The 14,027-nt window shown below is 37.5% G+C and overlaps 1 protein-coding gene across 1 annotated transcript in view; it reads left to right on the top strand.

Annotated features, from left to right (window-relative positions):
- Positions 1-14,027, top strand: part of LOC143741709 (thyrotropin-releasing hormone-degrading ectoenzyme-like) — a 139,465-nt gene that overhangs the window by 18,228 nt on the left and 107,210 nt on the right. The window contains exon 3 of the mRNA XM_077234036.1: positions 1,916-2,042. Coding sequence (XP_077090151.1) covers positions 1,916-2,042 — 127 coding nt within the window. The remainder of the gene's footprint in view (positions 1-1,915; positions 2,043-14,027) is intronic.

Raw genomic sequence — 14,027 nt, forward strand, 5'->3', positions numbered from 1 at the left:
AATAAATAGACAAGGACAGTATACAGAGAGTGCTTGCTGAAGGCAACAGAAGCTGTCGCGGTCTGATTTCTGGTGTGCTTTATAGCTTCCTGGTCTATGACGTCACCGCCGGTGACGTCTCGTTCTTCAGTTGGACTGATTATACACGTGCTTCACGACGCAATCACGCAGAGCGTTCCCACCGCGTCTCAACGCAGCTCGAGTTCCCTTGAAAGGGAACATATTATATACAATTAGAAGATACATTTCTCACATTGTACAGTTTTTATGGCACAGTTTGGGTTTTTATAGGAATGAATTTGAAGTTACCGAAGTATCTCTCACATATAGACAAGTATAGTGTAATAACTCAACAGGTTATTAATATCAGGTCAAGTGCTTCATGTCATCTTCTGAGTGTGTTAACTAAAGTTTCATCTTTTCATCAGAAAGAGCTTGTTAGTGGATCAATGTTGAGCAGCCGCTCATTGAGAGACTCTCTATTAAAGTTCAATTAACCCCATTTAAGTCTCTGTCAAGTTGACTTAAACAAAACCAAACAAACAAAACAAATGAAGCAGTCAGCACTAGAGTCAGATTGAACAATCTCCACAATGACTGATTAATGAAGCTTCTCTTGATTGTCAACTTGAGCGCTTTGTCTAATTACAGGTTGATTTAAAATCACATTGATTTGATTGAGCTTTGAATCATTTCCACAGCACTAAGTGCCGTCCATTCATCTTTATATCAGACATAGAGCTGATCGATACGGTAGCAACATGTGATGTAAACAACACATAATTCAATGTGCATTGCTGCCAGGCTCTGAAACAAAGGCTTGTTTTGCACGGTAACTCTGTTAGTGTAGGAGGACATTCATTCAGACTGGATGGATGCCCGTTCAGGAAGCTGTGCTGTGCATCAGCCTTCGGCTAAAAGAGACCAGGATCATTTTTTACTGTGAGAATACATTTCCCACAGAGCCACACCTCACACACTTTCTTTCACACTAGTTCTCATAATGTTCTCAAAACATAAATGTCTAAAATGCTATTTAAAAAAAAACTACAACTTTAAAATTGATGTAAATAAGCAAAGATGTTTACATTTTTAAATAAATGGAGGAGTTTTTAATTAGCTAGTCTATAACATGATGGTTAATGAAAATGTAAACAACTCATTTAAAGGCGCCAACTCAAATAGAACACTCCCGCCCCCACCATCAATAAGAATTTTAGACAAATTAAAAGATTAAAGATAAAAGATTAAGCCATGTATCAAAGTTCTAAGGTGAATCCCACAATTACAAACTTTGATTTAAACAAAACAAGTTTATGAAAACTGGAAGGAACAAGACTACTACTTTTATGAGTGAATGAACTAATGAACTACTAATCCCATGAAGCACTGCAAATTACCAAATCGAATCAGAAAAAAGCGGTACAAAATATTACTTATAAATATAAAAACGATATATTAAAAGTTAATTTTGTCAGCTTATTATGTCACTCTCAATCCATTATATGTTCCGGACTTCAATATGCAACATTTCTTTAATTGTTGGATCTCTCTTCAGGGCATTATGGCTAGATTAATTCTTAGTTGGAAATTGTGTAATTAATAACACTGAATATGAGCACCTCTGCCTGCTATCTACAGAAATTAAAAGTTTTTTTTTTTTACATGTGGTGTAGGTGACAGTAACACTTTTATTAATGCCTCACACTTTTGAGGGGTGGCAAAAGTGAGACAAATGCAAAATTCACACGTCAGATGAAGGCATTTGGCAGATAATTTCACCAATGATTACTCTTTCAAGTTATCCTTGAGGGAATCCAGGTTAGGAATAAACCCAGAGCCGTACAAGAGTACATTCAGCACCTGACACAATTTGACTTTTGTTCTCCCTCTTTTCGATGCTGTGTTGATGTAGATTCGGCTGTACGCCAGGCCTGACGCCATCCAGAGCGGATCGGGAGACTACGCTCTGCACATCACCAAGAGACTCCTGCAGTTTTACCAGGATTACTTCAAAGTCAAATATTCCCTCCCGAAATTAGGTAAGACGGGCGGTGAAATGTCTTCAGCTTTGTCTGGCTTCAGTGAAACGACAATAAATGTTCTTCTCATGGGGAAGCGAGTGCTTTTCATTGCTTCATTTGTACTGCCAGTCGGTTCTGTGTGACTTCCTGTTTTATGCCCGTGTGAAGAGGTGAAGGAGTGTCAATAGCAACTCAGTTCTTGCATTTATTGATCCCAAAAGCATTCTAGGCTGTTTGTGGTTGTGTTTGGTGTTGGGAATTAGAGCACACACACCATGCGTGTGGTGATAAAGTGTGTGTAGTTTAAATGTAGTGGTGGACTAGCTCACTCCATTGGGTTCCTGTCAGTTCTCTGACTTCATTTGAATATAGCCATCAATCTCTATAGGCGTCTGTCTGTCACTCTCTTCCCCCGCCTGCTCTCTTCCTCTCTAAATGTGTGTGTTTGTGCATTTGTATGTAAGGCTGTGTATTTCAGTGCACATGTAATATTAATCATGTTCTTCCTGTAAATGCTCTCTGGGAAGCATTTGATCTGTTTGCTAATAGGGTTAAGACCTTCTGAGTATTCACACACAGACTACGTCTCAATGATTTTCTCTCTGAATTTCTTTCATTCTTATTTTCACCTTATAGTAAATCCAGCGTAAGCTATTAGCAGTGTTCGGGAACATGGCAGTCGGTCTGCTAGTTTGCAGCAGCTAATGACCATCCTAGACCAGCTAATATGTTTCTAAAACACACCGACCAGCTTAAGCTTTTCCAGCAGGGGTTTCTAGGACTTTAAATCTGTAACTAAATCTGCAATTAAATCCTAAATATTTAGTGGTAAAGGACAACGTAGCACTCTTACTAATGTTAGCATGTATTACCTTGTGCCGTATTATGAGCAAAATGCTTCTCAAACAAGAAGAAATGTAGAAGGGGACTTGATTTTGTCCTTCAGTAATAGACTGAATCTTTGGATCGTTGTGGTTTGCTATTGCTTGCAAACCTGTTTGTTTCTTTCTTCTGCTGAACACCAAAGAAGACATTTTGAAGACTTATCTGATGGTAGTCATGGTTCTTGCCCTAGTTGGGGGGATGGGACCATAGATCCCAGAGTGAGTTTTAAAGATTATTTGTTAAATATAACAAATAATTGTTTCTGATTTGTCTCAGTCGTTACAAGTATCAGAACAAGACCGGCATCTTTTAAAACCTCTCAACATCTCCTCGTCCCACTAATGAGTCTTTTTCATTAATGTGGCTCTATTGATTGACGTCCTGCAGAATCATTTCACCGAAACTTTTCAAACATGTTGAACCCTTTAATGAGGCTGGAGAATTATTCACCTGCTAAAAAGATGGTCATGTCTGGCTGTTAAAATGTCACATAAAAGACGCTGCTTTTGCAAAGAAACAGTTTGTTTTCAACTCAGTTGGTGACCTTAAGATACTTTTGACATGTACGCATTAATGTTGCTTGTCACTGCTAAACTGAGGGCTGAGATGGTTTCAGCGTGCAGTGCGGCTTCATCTGAGAAATGATGTGGACGTAATGAATGCGTCCGTTACGTAAAGACACCATCTGTGTGTTGAGTGTTGGAGCAGTTGCAGCCCCTCTGGTCTCGAAACAGGGACACTCTGTCTTTCTGCTCATGCAAACGAGAAAAATACAGAGAAATGAAATCAAAGCGTACAGGTGAAAGATGCCACGCTAGGAGCAGACTACATTCAAGTCCTTGAAGCACCTCACACAGATGTGTTTTAAAAGCTTGTTACAGCTGTTTAAAGCTTCCTAACACTTCATCTTTTAAGGTTTATGTAGTCTGGGTAATTTTAGGCCATTTGTTTTGTTCCTTCTTTGACTTAAAGACTAAAGCTCTTTGTATCCGCGGCTCTTGGCATGTGATTCGTCGCTAATGGCATAACGATTTCTTTCAGAAGAAACAACGACACAAACCGCAACATGACCCATTCATCAAAGTGGCCCATTGTTCGCCCGCCGAATCTGAAGCAGAGTCCAATTAGAGCAACTTAATCAGAGCTGCCATTTACTGTGACTGGCAAATAAGAGACAAAGGACCACTTTCTCTGTTCCTCTCTTTCATTCACTCTCTCTTTTAGAGAGGGCAAAAAACTGAATGACAGGAAAAGGATTCAAAGAATGATGCAAACCAGTTGAGAAACTGGACTTTGTTGTCAGGTAGCAGTTAATACCTTCATTATGGTGATCAGAAATCAGTTTCATGCCTTTGACGCAAAAGCTTCCAGAAGCTTCATCATCAGTGAAAGAGTCGCATGCAGAATGATAATAAGATGAAGAATCAGAGCGGAGTGTGTTTGCATCCATTTAGTTTTCATTACATTAACAAGTGTCTTCAGCTGCAAGAATCAAACTGTTGGATGCTTCTGGGAGTTGTTGTGAGGACGCTCTTTAGGTCACAATGAACAGAGAAATAATCAAATCTGTCATAAGTGAGCATTTGCAGGCGCTTTTATACATTTCACCCCTGCAAATTTGGGTGCTGCAAAACACATTTGATGGCTAATTCTCAGATTACATCAAATTCTAGAGAAAACAAGAGCTGTCTGGTGCTCAAACATTGAGTCAATTTGTATATCAAATGAGATGCTGTTCAGAGTGAGATGATAAAATGGTCTCTTCAAATGGTGGTTGAAAATAAAGCCCTTTGAGCAAGAAATCAGCAATAGGGAACTGAAGAAATCCAGATTCTTAGAACACTAGCCTATTGCTAATTGCACACTGCACAGTACACTTTTTAAAAAAATATTTTTAAAAAAATGTAAACATATTGTAAATGTAACACATATCCTGAAAAAATATACAAAAAAAGTAAACATATCCTGCCGAGCCTGAGCTTCACGTCAGTCCTGCTGAGCCTGCCCAGTCAGAGACTGTTCACGTCACGTCTGCCCAGCCAGAGACTGTTCACGTCACGTCTGCCCAGCCAGAGACTTTTCACGACACGTCTGCCCAGCCAGAGACTGTTCACGTCATGTCTGCTGTGCCTGTGTCTTCGGACAGGATGGCCGCCGCGCCTGAGCCCTGCGTGATTGCAGCTCTGGCCATTATGGCTACAACCATGTGGTGTGTGTGGCCTGCGCACACACCTGAGCTGGTGTCTGTTCCTGAGCCGGTGTCTGTTCCTAAGCCGGTGCCTGTTCCTGAGCCGGTCTCTGTTCCTAAGCCGGTGCCTGTTCCTGTGCCGGTGTCTCATGCTCATAACCCTATAGCTGCCCCCAAGAAAATGTTGGGGGCTATGTCATGGTGTGGGTTTTGTGTTTTGTTCCTTGTTTCTGTGTCTTGTCATGTGATTCCCAGATTGTCATGTTATCCTGCCATGTGTCTAGTCATTTATTAATCGTCTGATCATTGTTCACAGGTGTCCCTTGTCTAGTCGTTAGTCTTGTGTATTTAAGCCCTCATGTTTGCCCTGTGTCTTTGTCTAGTATTGAATGTTTCTCGTCCAGGTTCTTGTCTTTGTTTTTGTTTCGGTTTCATGCCTTGCCATGCTTTTGTTTTATGTTTGATCAAGTTTCGTAATAAATTGAATTTGGGTTCTCACAACCAGCTTGCCTCCAGGATCATTCACAACACATATGTGCAATGATACAAGTTTCAAATGTAGCATGATACATGTGTGGCATCCAATTAATTAATAACTATTTTAAATATAAAATTAAAATGATTTAACATGAAAATATAAAATATTTATATATGATATCTGATTTTAATGTTTAATATATATATATATATATATATATATATATATAAACAAAACTATTTATATGAATATTATTTTATATTATAATTGTCACAATTCCTGTCTTATGTTTTCCTTGTCTTGTGTGGACTATTGTTAATTCCTGTTCTGTGCCATGTTTTGTAGTCCTTTGTAGTTTTTCTTGTTTATTAGTCTCTCCGGGTGTTTCTAATTAGCCCCGTCCCCTTGTTATCTTGTTTAGCTTGTTTGCCTGTGTATTTAAATCCCCGTGCTTCAGTTGCTGTTTGTCGGCCGTTGTTTGCTGTTGCTTGTAGCTGTCTCCTTGTTCTTGTTCTGAGTTCCTGTTCGGAGTTTCTTTGTTTACCCTGGATTACCTTTTTTGTATTAAGGTATTTTTTAATTTTAATTAAAAAGTGCTTCATCACTGTCATATTTTTTCATTCTCATTTAAGATCTGACTTGACAGCTGGTCTGTTTGAGTCTACAGTCGATTTGAAAAGTTGAAGACTGTAATGGAGAACATCATCTGTTTGTCAGAATAAAGAGACAGTGTGAGCGTTTGAAGAAGCATTTAGCACGTCCTTTGAGAGGGACGTGATCTTTCTTAGACATTGATCTACAGTAAGTGCCTCTCAGAGAGAGATCAATGATCTATCAAGAAAAAGGCAGAGTCGCTCCAGACTCTTCTTCAGTCTGACAGCAGAATCTGAGTGACAGATACGGATGAATTCAAAAGGAAATCCAATGTGTGACAAATGTGGACGGGTTCATTTTCCTTTGCTGTTAAAACTACAGAAGGATCAGCAGTGTGTGTGTGTGTGTGTTTGTGTGTGTGTGTGTGCAAGATGAAATGGTCACTTGCAAGATATCCAGTCCATCGCAGCTAATCAGACCAATCAAATCCCAGTGTCATTTATTGGCTGTTATTCCTTTTGAATTTCCTGCATGTTGATCCAGGAAAAAGTTCCTCTTGGCTGAATCATGTAAAGCCCAGAGATCAGATCCAGCTCAGAATCACACATGTGACCTTCAGATTTATTTAAACCCACTGCATGATGGGAATGATGACATTTATCACAATCAACTTTGCCCCCACTTTATGAGATTACAGTGAGAAGAGAGCATTCTGGGTAATTTCCTCAGTCATGGGAGATCGGTAACAGTGCCAGAGCTGGAGAGATCAAACTATATGAATTAATCTGAGAGACTGTGACATTAAAGACTGACAGCAGGATGTCTGAGGACATCTTTTAGATTCCGCATATACAGTGTTTTCTGAGGTGATTGATTGATTTTGAGGAGGATGAGACTGTTTTTTATTTCCTTGTTTTGAATGAGTTCATTTCTTCGCTCAATTTTGCAGTTCATGTCCTCTGCAAGGACATCGTTCATTGCTATATTCTAACCATCATTATTTATTATCAATACAACTTTGACACTGCCATTTCTCTTTTAGTTTGCTTCATCTCGCTCTTTTATTTCTTTCTTGCTCGCTCTTTCAGTCTCTTTCCTACGGAAGAGGATTAGGGCCAAGCAATAATAAAAAAATAAAACCATCTCTAGATTGAAGTCATTATAATGCGAAATTAAACTCGTTAAATTTCGAGAAATTAACTCGAAATACAATCTTGAGAATAAACTCATTAAATATCGAGAATAAAGTCGTTGTGATTCAAGAAAAAACTTGTTCAATTTCGAGAAAAAAAGTCGAAATACAATCTTGAGAATAAACTCATTAAATTTCGAGAATAAAGTCGTAGTGTTTCGAGAAAAAAAGTCAAAATGAAATGTAGGGAATAACGCATTCGATCAGTGTTCATTGCATAGCCTATAGTGATAGAGGACATGGAAGAGTTGGATCACTTAGTCAAGCTATATTTTAGACTTTCTTTCAGAAACAAAGAAACACTATCAACTTTAGCTAATTGTGACAAAATAATAATAAGCATACTAATAAGCATACGAACTTTAAAGAGAATTTGCGAGCGGCTAGCTCTTTTTAGAAGAAAAAATCAGTCCAATTTGCGCAATGTACTCGCTTTTGTCCAACATGAAATAACAACCAGTGGACAAATGCAAGGTTATCGCTGGCTTCACCTACTTGCGATTCATCAGGGTTTCGTGGTTTCCCAGGATACCATAAGACGCATTATTAAACTTGTTGATCCTCAAGGTGTGGAATTTCGACGAAGAAGACGCTTGAGAAGACGCCAGTTTACTTGCGCTGGCCCAAATGCACTCTGGCATACATGCCAGATATGTCCATATATGGACAGCTATGATAAATGGTTGTATAGGTGGTTACAGTCATTACATTCTGTGGATGTAGGCGTACACAACCAACAATGATCCTAAAGTAATAGCCAGTTACTTCATAAAAACAACTGGAATAGGAGGGTGTCCAGTTATTACTGGTGTCCAGTGTGACAGTTATTATTCTGTCAAAATTAGCTAAAGTTGATAGTATTTCTTTGTTACTGAAAGAAAGTCTAAAATAGGCTATAGCTTGACTAAGTGATCCAGCTCAGCCATGTCCTCTATCAGTAGGCTACAGCCTATGAAATGAACACTAATCGAATGCGTTATTCTCTACATTTCATTTTGACTTTTTTTTCGAAACACGACTTTATTCTCGAAATTTAATGAGTTTATTCTCACGATTAGTTCGAATTTTTTCTCGAAATTTAATGAGTTTATTCTCAAGATTGCATTTCGAGTTTTTTTCTCGAAACACAACGACTTTATTCTCGAAATTTAATGAGTTTATTCTCAAGATTGTATTCAGAGTTTTTTTCTCGAAATTTAACAAGTTTTTTTCGAAACACAACGACTTTATTCTCGAAATGTAATGAGTTTATTCTCAAGATTGTATTTCGACTTTTTTTCTCGAAATTTTACGAGTTTTTTCTTGAATCACAACGACTTTATTCTCGATATTTAATGAGTTTATTCTCAAGATTGTATTTCAGTTTAATTTCTCGAAATTTTACGAGTTTAATTTCGCATTATAATGACTTTAATCTCGAGATGGTTTTATTTTTTTATTATTGCTTGGCCCTAATCCTCTTCCGTACTTTCCTCTCTCAATACTGTCACACAAAATCTACTCATCATCCCTCACTACTTCTTCAAAAACTGAAGCATAAGCTGCCCTTTTAAATACCTATTTTTTGTGTCTCGATCGCTATCTCTGTGTGATTGTTCTGGGTTGGGCCCTTAATACAAAAAATCCCAAGGATAATGGTAATCTCTTCTAGATTTCATTAAAGCTAATCATCAAGGTCGGACAAGGGGCGTTTTGAAAGCGCCGCACCATCAATGTGAAATTGGCGGTCATAAAACTGAAGGGTATTTTACAAGAGAGGAAAAATTAGGCACATTATAAAAGAATCACAAAGCCGCTGTATGTCTGATGAGTGACGCTCTTCATCCCTCTTCTTTTACTGAGAAACAACTTATAGAGTGTTTGCCAAATGTTTCTAAAACCTGACCTTTGACCATTCAAGGTCTTCTATATGCTTACTAGAATGCTTTTCAAGAGAACGAGGTTCAAATTCATTCATTTTAACAGTATTTCCGTTATTTTAAAATGTGCCATTATGATTAATGAGCTAATTTTGTTCATAGATCGCTCCTTATTAGAGCACAAAATCATAATCCTCATCACAAGAAACAGAAATCTCTATTTCTCGATTCGTCTGGTATGAAATAAAAAATCCAACCATTATTAACTTTCTTTTCCTTATTTTAATGCATAATTTCCCAGTACTGACTGCAAGCTTTAAGTTTTTTCCATTACCAGCCTCTCGAAGCGAGAGCTCATTCAAAATGCACTAATACGATAAGTGTGTGTGACAGATTCTGTTTTATGTTGCTGTTTATCATAGAAAGTTATTAGATCACTCATGGTCACATGATCAAAAGAGACGTCTTGACACATGAGCTGTCGCATTCATTTTTGGATGGTGCTAATAAACATACAAGTGTCTAGAGCTTCTATATTAATATTACATGATTTTTGCATTTCAATACGAGCTAGAAGCCTTCATCATATACATAATACAGCGAGAGCAGTTGTTATCCAAAAACACAAGTGTGAAAATATGTCATTAAAGGAAAGTTTGGCAAGTTATATTATTTTTATAAACAAATTCTGCCACACTGTATTTACCCTTTACACAGAAAAATTCATATTTTAATTCATATTTTGAAGTAGTTTTATAAACATTTTGAATGCATTTGAAATCTTTTTTTAATTTCAGTTTTCATTTTAATGTCAGTTAAAGTTTAATTAACTTTATAGTTTTTTTTGTCATTTTATACTGTTTTTTTTAATGTTTTTATAATTTTTTTTTTTTTTTTAGTTTTAGTCATTTCAGTACATCAATTTAAACTAAATTAAATGTTGCTTTGGTTTCTTGCTGGAATAAAATAAGCTTTTTGTTTTGTTTTAGTTATAGTTTCTATAATAACCCTGTTCAGTGACCATATCAAGAGAAATGTTGACTGTGGATATACTTACTAATTTATTAAAATAGACTATTTTTGTCAATATTTGTGTAAAGCTTGTTAAGTGCATATCCTTCGCAACATGCTAATGTTGCTAAAGTGTATTGAATTATTATTGAATTGATTAATTGATTTTTGTTTCTCTCGTTTGGTTGTCGTGAATACAGCGCAGTATGAAGAGTAATCTAGTGCTCCCACAACCTTGCAATATGTTGTCACTCGTCATTTCTTGCATTGAATTTTTCATTTTCTGCAGCAGCAGTATGACTGTATTCAAAGAAACACACTGACCTTTAGTGTGTTTAATCACAGCTGTGGGTGTGTGTGTGTGTGTGTGTGTGTGTGTGTGTGTGTGTGTGTGTGTGTGTGTGTGTGTGTGTGTGTGTGTGTGTGTGTGTGTTCGGCGTGATGAAAGCCGGAGCCGTGTTTTGCTCTTTCTGCTGAGTTTGGCTCTTGCTTTGTTTGAATGCCGAGGTCAATGTCACGGGCCTCGTGTCTCTTCATCTATCAGCCGCTTTCTGAAATCTACAGCCCTCTGGTCTCTATCGATTCTGCACATCATTTCTGTTCCCCTCCTGCTGAGACTGAAAGCTGAAGCTGAAGCCGAGATGGAGATACAGAACAGCAAGGAGGAACTCGGCTGTTTCCTTTAAAAAGATTAAAAAGGAAGTTTGCTGATGGTTGAGAGATCCAGACATCAGATCATACTGAAAACATACAGCAGGGGAACATGACTGTGATGTTTCTGGCAGCTTGTAATGTCAGTTGAGTTTGTGTAATCTTGTCTCCAGTGTGAGCGTCTTTCCCATAATCCTCATCTATGATTATGACTGATATATTCTGTCTGTTCTGCAGGTGTGCTGTAGCTGCTCATAACTTGCTGTTTGACTCAAATTTACTCTCACCTTCAAATCGAGATCAAGATCAAGTTCTTACCCTCCTGAACAGGCCATAGATCAGCTAGTTCAGACTGGTTTATGCTGGTTAGTGCTGGTCTTGTCTGTCCATAATCTATAAATTCTTGCTGAGTGACACCAGCATCCAAAATAAGTGACATGTGAAGGCCAAGTACAGTAACCCATACTCATAATTTGTCCTCTGCATTTAACCCATCCAACTCAAACCATCAGGCCACGAGTGCCCCCGTACAAATACAACACATGCTGGTGATCTATAGCTGGTCTTTTCACACTAACTGAAAAGTAACAGTTAAGAAACAATAAATAAATAAATGTACATAGATATTTTTTGAAGGAACATGCAAATATCATGGTATTTGATATATATTTGTAATCTTGTTAATGCCAAGGATGCCCAATTATGATATGATTACCCGTTGTGAGGGATCATCTTCCTACAATTCAAAGGCATTTTCATGTATAAAAACACATTAATATTGTGTAAGCGTAATATTATAAAGACAACATTTTCTTTACAAAAGTAAATAGTTTAATGTTTAAATTATTAAATAAAAATTTGTTTGAAATTTGAAAACCCCTGGTATGGTAATCATTCAGCAGCATGATAAATATGACTTATAGATAGATATTGCGATGGTGGTATTATTATCACCTGTTTCAGGCATCACTGTACATGGTACCGAGACAGACATTTCAGGGATAGAAGGAGTGAAGAAAATGAGCTGTATTGACTGCACACTAAAGAGCAAACACACTACTGAGTGAGTGTAAATGATTTTGACCTCACCGTTAAACACAAACGAGTTTCATGCTGTCAAAGCTCACGGTTCTGCCGTCACTCCAGACTTCTCCCACTGTAATCAGTTTTATATTGTGTATGTGGTGGTCAAAGTGTTTGGAGTTTCACTCACTTTTGTGTTTGATTGCAGAATCTCGTCTTCATTCCTATTACAGGTTTAATTCAGCCTCAGTTTGTGCCGTAGATCAGAGTCATTTGTCTGAGACAGTAACGCTGACACTGGTTCAGTCAGAGTTGCACTGAAGACTCATTCATCACCTGTAGGACAGCGGGCGCCTCGTGATGATTGGACATTTAGGATCAACTATTAAGAGAAAGAGAGAAAAATAAATAAAAGTACAGAGCTGTGCCTTTATAAATCCTTCATTTATCCACACATCTACCCATCATATAAATCTATAGTTTAATGGCCATCTGTTTGTTTGTGCTGATATATGAAGCTCTATGGAAATGATGGAAGATGATGGTATTTAAGTATTTATGGTCTCTTTAAATGGTTTTCAGGATAAAGCCCTTCAGAAGGACGGGATTTTGGGGCTCAGTGAGCGGAGCAAAGTGAAAAACTCAAGAATCCATCCGCTCACAAATAGCAGAAGGCGTCTGATTTTATAATGCGCATTAGATCTGGACAAACTGGCTTTCAGAGGACTGTTCAATAAAGTGTGATGCAATCCCTTTAATTGGATTGATTATGACAGAGAGGCCAAATTACATGCCAGCCGTCACACACACACACACACACACACACACACACACACACACACACACACACACACACACACACACACACACACACACACACACACACACACACACACACACACACACACACACACACACACACACACACACACACACACACACACACACACCACACACAAAGATTCAAAAGTGAATTCATCATTGTTCATGTTAATGGGCCAATGACAAATAAGAGTGTTAAATCTTTTAAAAATCTACCTTAGAAATTTTAGTTTTGAAAAGATTCAATTTAATCATTATAAAAATCTCATGTGGTATAACCATCAAGTAATAATATGTTTTCCATTCCCTTTTCAAAGTTTTTTTTTTAAAAATATCAAAATGAATTCAGAAATTAAAAACATGCTTATGTATGAATTTCAATGTTCTTTTTAAATGTCATTTTACCCAGCAAAAGTTTCAAGTAACGCACCAATAAGATGTTTGACTGAATGTGTCCACCCATTTTTGAGCAATGATTCACTCTATTGTCTAAGATTTTTCTCGTCTTCACACAACATACATCAGCTTCATATCAGCTGAAACTGATCGACAGGTGGAACATGTACTGAAATGCTCCAGAGTTTCAGAAGTGTTGATGTGAGTTTAATGTTCAGTGCTTTAGAGATGAACATCAGCAACTGATGTTTTAATTAGTCTGGGTTTGAAGGTGATTTTCAAACTCTTCTCACTCTCTGTTCATATTCTATAGTGTTCCCCTCAGATCTGAAGTGGGGTGGAGTCTCATTGGATGTGCAGTGAAGTTACTGATTTCAATCACATCTCATTTACTGCAAATATGCCATGAAATGAGAGTTTGAGCAACAACACAATCAGCTCTTCTGTCTCGTCTGGGCTGGTTTTATTTGCCCGCTGATTAAAACTTCATGAAAGCTCACATTCTTCAAACAAGCAGTTTTAGGTGAACATTTTCAACTGATAGAGTGTTTAGTGATGTTTTTTTCTGTACAAAGCACTTTAGTTTAAACAAAGTTCCTCCCGCAGAGTTTGTTCCTTGGGCTTTTTCCTCGGGGTGTGTAGGTCGATTCTTTTATAAAATGATTAAAAAATAGCAGGGTCTCTTACTACAGTCGCTCACTGTATGTGTAAGTCACCTCCAGTGTTATTGATCAAACACTTTCTGCCCTAGTAGGGTTTATGAGGGTTTTCATGTGCATTAGTTGAATATCCAGTATTTTTAGACAGAACTCTCAGCTGAATGTTGATGCTTTTGTGCTGGTTTACAGATAAGATATGTCTCAGTTATTAAATATTTTTATGTCCATACAAATATTTACAAATA

The sequence above is a fragment of the Siphateles boraxobius genome, unplaced genomic scaffold, assembly GCF_051911475.1.
Source record: "Siphateles boraxobius isolate OS27281-9 unplaced genomic scaffold, OSU_SipBor_1 19, whole genome shotgun sequence".
Classification (NCBI taxonomy): domain Eukaryota; kingdom Metazoa; phylum Chordata; class Actinopteri; order Cypriniformes; family Leuciscidae; genus Siphateles; species Siphateles boraxobius.